Source organism: Neophocaena asiaeorientalis, unplaced genomic scaffold, assembly GCF_003031525.2.
Source record: "Neophocaena asiaeorientalis asiaeorientalis breed wild unplaced genomic scaffold, Neophocaena_asiaeorientalis_V1.1 scaffold629, whole genome shotgun sequence".
Classification (NCBI taxonomy): Eukaryota; Metazoa; Chordata; class Mammalia; order Artiodactyla; family Phocoenidae; genus Neophocaena; species Neophocaena asiaeorientalis.
In genome coordinates this window covers 1,032,742-1,045,523 of record NW_020175468.1, presented here as the reverse complement: position 1 = coordinate 1,045,523, position 12,782 = coordinate 1,032,742, and the positions used below count along the sequence as shown (strand labels likewise).

Here is a 12,782-nt window from a genome sequence, read left to right as displayed (position 1 = left end):
AAATATATATATATATATATAAACATTGGCTTCAATTTTTATAAATTTGATCACTACTATAAAATTTCAGATTCAAGATACTCAACACCCTCCAAGTAGGATAATCTCTGTCTCTCTCTCTGTCTCTCTCTCTCTGTCACACATACACATTTACACGCCAAGGCACATCTTATTCGATTATTAAAACCCAGTGAAAAAGAGAAAATATTAAAACCAGCTACAGAAAAATATAAACTACAAAGAAAGAAAGATGAAAATAAGGCAAAACTAGGCAAGCCAAAAGAATTTAAACAACAGAACGGGGAAAAGTTTAACCTAGAATTCCTAATCCAACAAAAATATCCTTCCAAAGCTAATGTACATGAAAACTTTTCCAGACAAACAGTGGCTGAGAGAATTCATCACCAGCATACCTACACTACAAAAATATATGAGGGCTTCCCTGGTGGCGCAGTGGTTGAGAATCTGCCTGCCAATGCAGGGGACACGGGTTCGAGCCCTGGTCTGGGAAGATCCCACATGCCACGGAGCGACTGGGCCCGTGAGCCACAACTACTGAGCCTGTGTGTCTGGAGCCTGTGCTCCGCAACAAGAGAGGCCACGACAGTGAGAGGCCCGTGCACGGCGATGAAGAGTGGCCCCCGCTCGCCGCAACTAGCGAAAGCCCTCGCACAGAAACGAAGACCCTACACAGCCAAAAATATAAATAAATAAATGAAAAAATATATATATATGAAAAGATCTTCAGGTAAAAGGAAAATGATACTCTAGAGAAACTTTACTGTCATCTTAAATTAGAAATAAATCTGAGAAAAGAGGCAGCGTTATCTTAATGCAAAAGGACAGCTTTATTGTTTGCAAGGTTTGCAAACCAGGGATAAGAAGCCTTTGGCTGTAACCAAAAGTATGTTCCTTGGAGGTGAAGGGGTGAGGGGTTTTTGAAAGCACAAGCCAAAGAAGCCACAGTTGGGAGACTTATAAAAGGGGACTGGATGGCCCTTGCAGCCTGACCACAAGTCACGGCAGCCTGACCAGAAGTTTCCAATGATAGCTGTCATTGGAGCATCTCCTTAGGGGTTTTTCGGGTAGGACCCTTAGCACAATCAGAAGTCCTTATAGTTTTCGTTCGTGGTTTTTCGAAGAACTCAAGAGTACGTGACTGAACCCTAGGTCTGTCATGATTGCCTGGCTCCATTTTATTGGGGGTGCCTGTTAGTCACACCAGGTCCATTTTCTAAATATGTTCTTTCCACAGGGAATTCCTCTTGTTTTTACTTTTCCTTAGGGGATTTTATTTTTACAACAAAGGGATGAAGAGCAATTGAAATGGTTCATATGTGGATAAATATAAAATAGTTAATTTTTCTAATTAAAAAAATCTCTTTAAAATTAACTTTAAAAAATACTATATCATGGGATTTATAACAATATATTATGGGTCGCGCTATGGGCATATCAAAACCATGCTAAGGTATAAGCACAGAGAAGAAAACACGTTACATGGAGCATAGTTCAATTTAATAATAAAAATACCTATTTCCTCCTTGCCCTCATAACCACTCATGTAGAACTATCAGGGAGAAACCTGGAGGCCAGATGTGAAGAGATGTTATTTCTGGAAAGGAAGCAGGTTCAAGTCATCCGGGACCTCCTTGTTCATAGACCTCTGAAGCACCACTGTGAAGAAGGGAACTCAGTCACACCTCTCAACCCTATTCCCTTGTGAGTTTCTGCACCTGTAAGGGAAACACAGTTCTGAAACAAGGGACCAGTTTTGTGGAAGGTCTGCTCTGGAAAGGACAAGATGAAGGTGCCCCCAAATCAGGGACACCTTAAGAAGGGCTTCTCACCTGGTATAGTAGATCCAGGTGAGGCCATAGGTGAGAAGGAAACCAGCCCCCATCAGGGCCCCCCTGAGCAACGTGAGGACCAGGGGCCAGGAGCCCTCTCTCTGCTCCCCAGAGACTTGGGGGAAGGAAGAGGAGACACCTGGAGGATGAAAAGAGAGAGGAAGGTGGATGATAGGTGTAAGTTCACACCATTATTTTTATCTTGGCTACGCTGCTTGCCATATGAGATTTTAGTTCTGCGACCAGGGATCAAACCCACGTCCTCTGCATTGGAAGCATGGAGTCTTAACCACTGGACCACCAGGGAAGCCCCTGCAAGTCCACACCTTAACCCTGCTTTCCACCCTAGCTCAGAACTCAGGCATCCTTGCCTATACTCACCCTGTACAACCAGGTTCAGGGAGACACGGAGGGAGCCCCTCGGGTGCTGAGCTTGGCAGGTTAATTCTCCTCTATCCCCTGAGACCACGTGGGGCAGCTCCAGGACCCCAGGATCCAAAGGCTGTGAGGGGCTCACTGTCAGGCACCCACGGGCCCAGCTTATCCTGGTGGGTGGGTTGCTGTCGACAACACAGACCAGGCGCAGGGACTGGCCCTCCACGACTCGAAGGGAGGTGGCATTGCCCAGGATCTCTGGGACTAGAGAGACAGAGAGAGCTAGAAGGGCAAGGCTGAGAGGCCCTTCTCTCCCTCTGTCCTCCCAGACACAGGAACAGCGGCTCTGAGACAAGCACTGCAGGCAAGGCCAAGTACGGGGGGCAGTCTATGAGGTGAGGCGGGGGAAGGAGAGGTAACTTGCTGATCCCAGGACAGGGGGCTGTGGACGCTTGAGGAAGAGTCGGCCACATCTAGGCCAGGGAGAGAACATCCCAGGAGGTGGCCCTTGATGTGTGAAACTGTGCAGGGCACTGACATACGTGGATCTGGCCACTTGGAGGCCTGCACACAGGTGATGAGAGCCCCAGGGAGCCACGGGAGGGTTCTGAGCAAGAAAGTCATAGGGTCAGATCTGGGGCATGTAGAGATCCCTTTGGGGTCCCAATTCTTGCAGGCTGGACAGGGCCAAGACTAGAAGCTGACAGGCCAGAGGGGAGGCTGGTCCGGATCCAGGCCAGAGAGAGGATGGAGGCCTGAGTGGGAGCTGCGGTCACGGGGATGGACGAGGGGGCTGACGTGAGTCATTCTCAGAAAGTCAACGTCGCAAAACTCACTGAGTCCCGGGGACGACTGGGTGAGACACGGAGCCTAAAGGAATTGCTGAGATTCAGGCTCGGGTTACTCGTATCGGAGGGTCCCTTGCAGGGGGAGTGGAGGGCACTCAGGACAGAGGTTTGGGAGAGTCTTCAGGGCAGAGGTAGGATTGGAAACCCCGGAGTAGATGAGCTTCCCCTTGGAATCCTGCAGAACCCAGCTTGGGAACTCAGTCTCCTTGCGGGAGAGACGGAGACAGGGAGGAGGCAGGGAATCCGCGAAAGGATGTCCTGGGAAAGTGAGGAGGGAGAAGAGGTGCGGATGGAGGGGTCAAGCGGAGGTGACAGTGAGTTGTCACTAGGAATCCACAGTGGCCCTAAAGTGAGTCCTGCCAGGGGACAGGGGTGGGGGGCAGAGGGCAGACGTAGGAGCAGAGAGGGGATGAGTGATGGGCTTGATTCTGTCCATCTTCACAACATCCCTGCATCTGACCTCCATTCCACCCAGGTACTTTTCTCCCACCTGTGCTATTTTCCCGGAAGACACGAATGTCCAGGTTCTGTGGAGCATCTGGAACAGAAAGAAATAAATGTCCTCCTGCAGTATGAGGAGGTGTCATGAGTCACATGACACCATGAGGGGGGGGATCTCAGCATTCTCCTCGTTCTCCTCCCAGCCTGCCTCCAAGAAGAGTCCCCAAGTATCCCACCCAGGCCTCCCGTCCCCAACGCCCTCCGCCCTCAGGGACCCGGCGTCCTGGCCCCGCGCTCACAGGACACGTTGAGCCTGATGGTTCTGTCTGCGCTGACGCCAGCTCCGGGGAAGGTCACTCGACAGGTGAGGTTGGTGCCATGGTCCTGGGGCCCCAGGGTGAGGGTGAGCACCGAGGAGTGGGGGCTCTTGGGGTGCAGGGAAGTGAGGGCAACCCCGGTCCAGGAGAAGGTGTGGGGTGTCCCCCTCCCACAGGCCCATGGCACTGCACAGGTGATATTCCTGGGGAGGCCAGATTCTAGGGTCCCCTGGATGTGGATGTCGGGTGTCTGTGTCAGAGCTGAAGAGGAGAGAGAAACAGACCCAGGCCCTGGAGGGGGGGCCCCGAGTGTGCCCCTCAGAGCTGTCTCTGCCCCAGGCCAGCCGCAGCGGCCTGTCCTCCTAGGTCCCCTTGGGCCCCTCCCAGGATGAGAAGACAGGGGGTCCCCTCCCAGCCCTGCCCTGGGGGCCCTCAGGGCCCCTGTGTCTGTGTGTCCTCTCCTTGACACCATCCTTACCTGTTACATGCAGGTGGAGCTTGTTCTCTAAATAACTATATTTTACAGTAGACCCTCTCTCCACCCTAAAGAAGTATGTCCCCGTGTCTCCCTGCCGTGCATCTCTGATGTCCAGGGAGCAGCTGTAGGTCCGGGGGTCTCCAAGGAGGTGGAATCGGCCCTGGGTGTCCGTCAGCACCTCACGATCTGGGTCGTTTGTGGCCACTGGACGATCCTGGTGGGTTCTGGCCCCTTCCTGGAACCAGTAGCCGAAAGCTGGGACAGAGTCGTCCCAGTAGTCCCGGGGACTGTGGAAGAAGCAGGGCACGTGGACACACAGGCCCTCCTGCACCGTCACGGAGTCCTGCACTTCCAGCCGGTATTCGCTGTCCTGAGCCAGGGACCCTGCGGGGAAACGAGGGTCAGCTGCAGCCCCTGCCCTGCCCACCCCTCTCCCCGCAGCCCACCCACCTGCCCACAGCAGGGACAGCAGCAGCGGCAGCATCTCTGAGACGGAGGGCCTCTGGGCGTCCTGTGTGTGAAAAGAGAAGGGGCAAGAGAGAGGGAGGTAAGGCTGCGGGGAGACCCACGGGAAGCCGGGGAGGAACACGAGACCCAGCTGTTCACAGAAGAGGAACTGCAGAGCCGGAGCTCGGCCCCCCTCCGCACAGAGTGGACGGACATCCCTCGGTCCAGAGACCCCGGAGACCTGCCCAGAGAGGAGCAGGCAAGGAGGAGAGCCCTGTCCTGCCCCCCATCTCGGGTGGGTTCTTCCAGCACCAGAGCCTCTCAGGACACGGAGGCGTAGGACACGGTGAGCCTCCTAAGGTCCTCCCGTCTGAGCGCCGCTGTCTACACCAGGGAGCCGCTCAGCTCCTCTCTTGACCTGGAGGGTCCCAGCCTCACCTAGACCCTCGGGTGGTCGGTCCTGCAAGATGTAGGGTTCTTTAGGGTCTGTGTGAGCGTCTGGGGCAGAAGACAAGAAGGGGCTCCTGGGTGACGTGAAGGCAGCAGCCAATCATGCCTTCACTCCTTCCCCCAACACTGAGCATCTTGGGCTGCTGACCTGGAGACCAGAAGGGATACGGCTGGCCTGGTCCCTGCCCAGGAGATGCTCCCACCCGGGCCCATCACTTCCTCCCCAAACAGGCAGCAGTGTCGGGCTTTAGAGCTGCATCAGTGGTGAGATTGCCGAGTGTCCGGCAGCATACTGGGTATTTTCTTTTAATGAGTATGACTTTTTTTAATCTAGTAAAAAAATAACTCTTTTCAAGTTGAAAACCTTGAAATTCTGTACCTACTAAACAACCAATCCTTCTTCCTTCTTCCTGCCAGCTCCTGGCAACCACAGTTCTATTTTCTCTCTCGAGGAATTTGACTCCTCTGTCTACCCCATATAAGTGTAATCACGTAGTGTTTGTCTTTTTTTCACTAGGTTGTTGAACTTACCGTAATGCCCTCAAAGTTCATCCATGTGGTAGCAAGTGTCAGAAGTTCCCTCCTTTTTCAGGCTGAATATTCCATGGTTTTGCTTATCCCTTCGTCTGTTGAGGGCAAGCTGGGTTGCTTCCATCACTTGGCTATAGTGAGTAACGCTACTAGGAACACGAGTGTGCAAATATCTCCTGGAGTCCCTGCTCTCAGTTCCCTTTGAGAGATATCCAGAAGTGAAAGTCAGGATCATGTGTTAATTCTATATTTAAGTTTTTGAGGAAGTGTCATACTCTTATCATCCCACCCCACCCACTTTTTTTAACCTCATCTCTATTGTCATCTTACACTAACTCTACAATTTAAGGTCTCTACCCTGGACCCCTCCTCTGATCCCCAGACTTTCATATCCAGCTCTCTACATACATTTCTGCATCATATTTGGTCCTCATTTCCCCTCACCTACCACATCCATTAGAAAATTCTGTTAGCTTGACCTTCACAACATATTCAAAACATATCCTCTCTATCTACACGATCTCCTTGGTCCTCCTGCCTGGAGTACCCAGCAGGGTCCTGCCACATCTCTTTCTTGCTGCCCTGGATCCACTCTGGCTGATTCTGAACACAACGGCCTTAGGATCCTACCTCAATGAGGGTCTAATCATATATCCGCTCTCCTCAAAGGCTTCCAGAATCCTGCATTGGCCTGCAGTCGCCTTTCACGGGGTCTGCAGCATCCTCCCATCTTCCCCCCAGTCCCTTTGCCTCCCCACACCAATATGTCACATGCTCCTGTCCTTGTGTGATTTTCCTCCAAACCTGTCAAGAGCTGACATGCTCTAATTTTACTTATCATTTATTTGAAAAGTTCTTGTCCGCGTAACGACATCCCCATGAGGACAGAAGTACTTCTCATTTCTAAAATCACCATAAAACAAAACACCATTTGAAACATTGTATACGGTACAATTCAATGGCACTAAGTACATTCACAACGTTAGGGCAACCGTCATCACTCTCTATCTCCAGCATGCTCTCATCCCAAACAGAAACTCCGCTACAGTTACACAGTAACTTCTCACCATCCCCATCCCCTAGCTGCAAGCAACGCCATTCTACTTTCTGTTTCGAGGAATTTGCCTTGTAGGGAGCTCATATAAGCAGAATCAAACGATATTTGTTCCTTCGTGTCTGCTTCTCTCAGGTAGCATACTGTTTTCAAGAGTCACCGGTGTTGTGGCGTGTGTCAGAATTTGTGTTCCTTTGAAAGGCTGAATGATCCTTGATTGTATGTGTTACCACATTTGGTTCATCCATTCAGTTGCTGGATGCTGGGACTGGTTCCACCACTGCTGTGAATCTTGCTGCTATGAACAATGGCGTGGAAGTGATCTGTTTGAGCCCGTGCTCTTTTCAGCAACGAAGATCCATCGCCCCGCAAAATAAATAAATAAAATAAATAAAAAATTTATAAAGTATGCTACATAATGAATATTTTAGTTAACAACTTGCAGTATACATGTGCGGGTCTGGGCTGGGAAGACAGGGGTTGAGAAGAGAGCAGAGCTGTCCCTGGAGGTGGACACATGGACACATTCACCGAGGGGGAGAAGAGGGCCCTGGGCGGAGTAGTGAGAACACGCACGCTCTCATGCGCGGCGCGCACGGGCTTAATTGTGGGCTGTAGGGGGAGGTGGCAGTTGTGACTGAGATAGCCCGGCCAGGGAGATAGGAAGAGAACAGGGTGGTTACTGGTGACCCAGGTGAGAGTTTTGCCAGTCAGGGGTGGGAGAGGGCGGCAGCCAGATGGCCGGGAGCAGAGGGGTGATGCGAATGGGAGGCATTGCACTGACCGCCTTTAGCCCTCTCCTAGTTGCCACCTCCGTCAGTGCCACAGAGGAGAGCTTCCTTCCTACCTGTGCCATTTCCTTGGATGGGGCCAAAAGCCAGGTTCTGGGAGCATTTGGGATGGAGAAAGAAAATATTTTCTACTTCCATCATGGGAAGATATGGTGGCTTAACTTCTTTGGTTGGATCCACAAAAGGGTGGCGAGGTGGGGACAGTTGTGCTTCCTTCTCCGTTCTCAGGCCGGGCTTCTGGCCACACATCAGGTCCCACAGGCTCTGCAGCTGGGTCCCTCCTCAGGGACCCAGGTGTCCTGACCACCCCCCACAGAGGATGCCAAGCCTGATGGGACCAGGAGCTCAGCCAAGCGGGGAGAGAGAGCCTGAGCTCCTAGTGTCAAGTAGCTGATTAAAGCAATGAGTCAAAATGAAAATAACAATTACGCCTTTAATCACTTACTTGTTAAAGAACAGTGAAGCCGACTTTATTCAGGACAACTGTCATAGGTGCAGGGACCCCTGCAGTGGGGCTTTGCAGCAGGGGAAAGGGATCAGGCTCAATTCTGAATACAACGAGGAAAAGTGGGAATTTATTGCCAAGGAGCGGGGTGAGGGGTCAGCGGATGAAAAATTACTAATAGGAAACATAGGGGCAAAGGGGGATTCTGGCTAAACCGACCTACCAGGCTTCTTGCTGAAGGTAGGCCAGGGTGATCAGATATCAGCTAGGGGCTAGTGGAGGATGAGGAACCCCATCAGACATTGAGGGTAAGGGATTTTGGTTAAACTGTCTTACCAGGATTCTTGAAAAAAAAAATGGACGATGCAAAGATAGATGGCAGAACTCAAGAACTTGTTGAAAAAGAGCTTCAAGAGCCTGGCTAAAATTTAGCCAAGGAGAGAACCTTTGCCGATGGTCAGGGTGACCAGCACAGACATGGGGGTCATCTCGCGGACGCGGGACCCAGAACAAAAAGCTCTAGTGGGTCTAAGGACCCTGGGTTGGGGGTGGCGTTGGGAATGGAAATGTACTGAGTCCTGAATCAGAGTGGGGAAAAGTGTCTCCAATTTTTCCTGCTTCTCCTCTACGAGGAGGCTTCAGTGCAGATGCCCGAAGACCTCTGCCCAAGGCTTCAAATAAACAGACCAAAGAATAAAGTCATCTGAGCTAGGAATGCAAAAATGTGAACAGCACGATGGCCAGGGCAGTCTGAGTCCTTCACTGCAACTCCTTTCAGAGACTATAGTGCAGTACGCCCTTGAGGCCAGCCAAGGAAAGCTTTTGCATTTGCCTATGATCAGGCCTGAAAAATCACGTATAGGTCTGTAGCCATGAGCTGAACTCCTCAGATGGCTCTATACATAGACCTATCACCTCCTAGGAAGGTCTCCTGACAACGTAGGGCTGGTGTCATGATCCTTTTTAAAAACTTTATTTATTTTTAAAAATATTTTCATTGGAGTTTAGTTGATTTACAGTGTTGGGTTAGTTTCAGGTGTACGGCAGAGTGAATCAGTTACACATATACACATATCCTGGTGTCATGATCTTGGGACCCGAACATATGGGTGAATACTAAGGAATGGGGAACCTTGGGCCCCATGGAGGAGAGAAGCGTCCTCCTTCTGGACTTTGGGCTGTTCAGACTCCAAAATGGTCGTACTTCAGGTTAAAGGGATGTAGATTTGTGGTATCTGGTACAAGCTGAAGAGGAGAAAATGATTCAGACCCCAGAGGGGATTCAGACCCCTGAGACTCCACCTTGGCTTCCCCTGGGGTCCTCAACAAGTCCTCCACCCTCCAGATAAGGAGTACATGTGTTCCTGTCTCTGGGGTTCTCTCCTGGGGATCCCTGGCTACTCGTCACATTCAGATATATTGGGAGTCATTTTTCACATAATATTTCTCTACCTTAAAGTATTCCCACTTCCCCGCACCTTGGAGAATCTGATGCTTAGAGAGCAACTGTGGGTCCCTGGATCCCACAGAAGGTTGGATTGGCCCCAGATTGTTTCTTCCAGGTTTTGATGGGGTCTGTGGCCAGAAGGGGATTACAATGTCTGCTGCCCACCTCCAGGATCTGAAGGTGGATGTCGAATGGGCTAAAGTCAGTCCAGAAAATCCAGGGGTTGAAATGGAGAATGGGATGGGACGCATAGGTCCTCCTTCACCGTCACTGAGTAAAGGTTACAGATCGCACCTGCGCCGACCTCCAGGGACCACTGCAGGAAACAGAGTCTCTGTCTGCTGCCCTGCCGGGAAACCTCTTCCTCACATCTGTTGCCCTCACGGTTGTGGTCACAGTGGCAGCAGCATTTCTGGGCTGCTAGATTCGCCTGACACCATCTGATTAGCCTTTCCTAGCTTGGAGATGGGGGCGGCCATAGGGTGCTAAGAGAGCTGGGGATGCTTCCTGGGTTGAAGTGTATGGCTTCTATGTCAAACTTCTCCCTTCAACAGAAATACCCATCTCTCCCTCGGGCCACTGCCGGGGGGGAAGTGAAAGCTGAGCTCTTCTCTCCTGGGACCACAGCTGGGTGGACTCTTCCTGAACCCTGAAACGCTCACTCTCGCTTCCTGAAGACCAACCCCCACTCCCCTTAAGAGACATGGGGGGTTTGGGGGTCTATTTTCCCCAGATAGGTTTCTTGGAGTCTAGACAGACGTAGATAGGGAGGCCTTTATCCTGTTCATATCAAGTCCCCAAGCCTCTCCCAATTCGCCTTCCCATCAGAACCTACCCACAGCGGGAATGCTCTTTCCAGCCAAGACACCATCTCGTCCCCAGGAAGCAGGGGGTTGTCGCTGTCCGTGGTGCTGAAGCAGTATTGGATCTTGAGTTTAGGAATAACTGGATTGTACAGAAGGGTCTGACTAGACACGAACCAGATCTGGACCTCAGGCCAGACAACCATCTGAGGCAGAAGGACTGGGCCTGCCTAGGAAGGAGAAGATCAGGGAGGGGCCGACCCTCTGGCCTGGGGCCAATCCTGAGCCTCTCCTTCTTCCTTCTTTACTCTCTGGAAAGTCTTGTAGATTCTGCCAAGCCACTTAATCAAAGCCAGCAGCAGCTCTCCCCTCCCCCCACCCCTTCTTGTTTCATGAGAAAAATAAAGCCCCGTTTGGTTTTGGGTTTTTTGTTTCATTTATTTTTGGCTGTGTTGGGTCTTCGTTGCGGGGCGCGGGGGCTACTCTTCTTTGCAGCGCGTGGGCTTCTCATTGCGGTGGCTTCTCTTGTTGCCGAGCATACGCTCTAGGCGTGCGGCCTTCAGTAGTTGCGGCACGTGGGCTCAGTAGTTGTAGCTCACGGGCTCTAGAGCACAGGCTCAGTAGTTGTGATGCACGGGCTTAGCTGCTCCGCGGCATGTGGGATCTTCCCAGACCAGGGATCGAACCCGTGTCGCCACCCGGGAAGTCCCGCCCTATTTGTTAAGGTTCCTGAAAGTCAGCTTTTTTTGTAACTTAGAATGAAATGCATTTCTAATTGGTACAGTATGTGGAGATGATTCCTCCAATTCCATTTGAAGCCAACACGACATTTTCCAAAAGTGCCCTACTCACATGAAAGTGCCTGGTATGCTTGACTTCTTTCACTTTTGCTAATTCTAGAGAAACAGTATTATATCTTTTCTTTACTTTGCATTGATGTGATTATAAACAACCTTTCCCATCTTTTTAAATTAACTGTAATCCTTCTTTGTGATTTATCTATTCGAAGGGTTTACACAGAAGGACCGTGGAGCTTTCCTTATCAACTTCTCTAAAGATTTTTTTTTTTTTTTTGCGGTACGCGGGCCTCTCGCTGTTGTGGCCTCTCCCGTTGCGGAGCACAGGCTCCGGACGCGCAGGCTCAGCGGCCGTGGCTCACGGGCCCAGCCGCTCCGTGGCATGTGGGATCTTCCCGGACCGGGGCACGAACCCGCGTCCCCTGCATCGGCAGGCGGACTCTCAACCACTGCGCCACCAGGGAAGCCCAACTTCTCTAAAGATTCTGATCTCATCCCTATTATTAACCTTAGAGGATAATATATTTTTACCAACACAATATGCATCCCTAGATTTCAAAGTTACGGTTTTACTACTTTTGACCTTTATGTGAATGACATCATACAGTACACATTTTTTCCCTGGCTACTTCCACTTGGTATCAGCTAAAAAAAAATTTTTTTATGGTAAAGTGTATAATGTTCAGAAGATACAAATGGGTAAGTGTGCAGCACAGTGACTTATCACAAAGCAAACGCACTCAGTTCACGAAATATCGCCAGTTTGAGATATCGAGTATCGCCAGCTCCCAAAATAGCTCAAGAGTCTACACACCCACCATCAGAGCGTGAGGTTCCTCCTTCCTCACATCTTTGCTACCCTTGCTGTTATCTGCCTTCTTGGTTTTCCAACCTGATGTGCGTAGAGCAGTATCTCGTTTCGGTTTGATTTTTCTTCAACTACCAGTGTGTTTCAGCATCTCAATATGGACTTGTTTTCCATTCATATTTCCACATTTCTGAAATAAATATTCATGTCATTTGCTATTTTTATGATGGCTTGTTTTTCTTCTTGTTGATTTGTGAAAGTTCTGGTACATTCTAGTCAAAAAGCTCTTGTGGGCTTAAATGAAGGAAATAATTCCTCCCATTCTGTCATTTCTCAATTAAACTGATCTCAGTTGTCCTCTATTTGATGTGAACCTTCATTTTGATGCAATCAAATCTATGTGTCTCTGGTCACAACACTGTGTGTCCCTCCTAAAAGTATCCATGATCCTGGCTTTTACATTAACCATTTCCATTTTTTTTTTTTTTTCGGTACGTGGGCCTCTCACTGTTGTGGCCTCTCCCGTTGCGGAGCACAGGCTCCGGACGCGCAGGCCCAGCGGCCATGGCTCACCGGCCCAGCCGCTCCGCGGCATGTGGGATCTTCCCGGACCGGGGCACGAACCCGTGTCTCCTGCATCGGCAGGTGGACTCTCAACCACTGAGCCACCAGGGAAGCCCTCCATGCTTTCTTTATAGTTTTATCACCAATGTATCCCTAAAAATTATTTACTGAGGCCTGCGCACCTAGAGCACATGCCCCGCAACAAGAAAAGCCACCGAGATGAGAAGCCTACACAACACAACGAAGAGTAGCCCCCACTCGCCGCAGCTAGAGAAAGCCCACCTGCAGCAAAGAACCAACGCAGCCAAAAATAAATAAAGAAATTTATTTAAAAAG

General features: G+C 50.5%; 1 protein-coding gene across 8 annotated transcripts in view; it reads right to left on the bottom strand.

The window, feature by feature from the left end:
- Positions 1-840: 840 nt before the first annotated feature.
- Positions 841-12,782, bottom strand: part of LOC112415481 (sialic acid-binding Ig-like lectin 14) — a 51,977-nt gene continuing 40,035 nt past the window's right edge. The window contains exons 1-9 of one of the 8 annotated variants that reach the window (XM_024768511.1): positions 5,738-8,130; positions 5,069-5,354; positions 4,760-4,820; positions 4,310-4,693; positions 3,814-4,122; positions 3,564-3,611; positions 2,232-2,489; positions 1,851-1,989; positions 841-1,736 (exon numbers count right to left, since the gene is read on the bottom strand). In XM_024768511.1, the coding sequence (XP_024624279.1) occupies positions 1,694-1,736; positions 1,851-1,989; positions 2,232-2,489; positions 3,564-3,611; positions 3,814-4,122; positions 4,310-4,693; positions 4,760-4,793 (1,215 nt within the window). In that variant the 5' untranslated portion in view covers positions 4,794-4,820; positions 5,069-5,354; positions 5,738-8,130 and the 3' untranslated portion in view covers positions 841-1,693. Of the gene's footprint in view, positions 1,737-1,850; positions 1,990-2,231; positions 2,490-3,563; positions 3,612-3,813; positions 4,123-4,309; positions 4,694-4,759; positions 4,821-5,068; positions 5,355-5,737; positions 10,662-12,782 lie in introns of those variants that run through there. The other 7 variants (XM_024768510.1, XM_024768512.1, XM_024768513.1 and 4 more) reach the window with 7 other exon arrangements.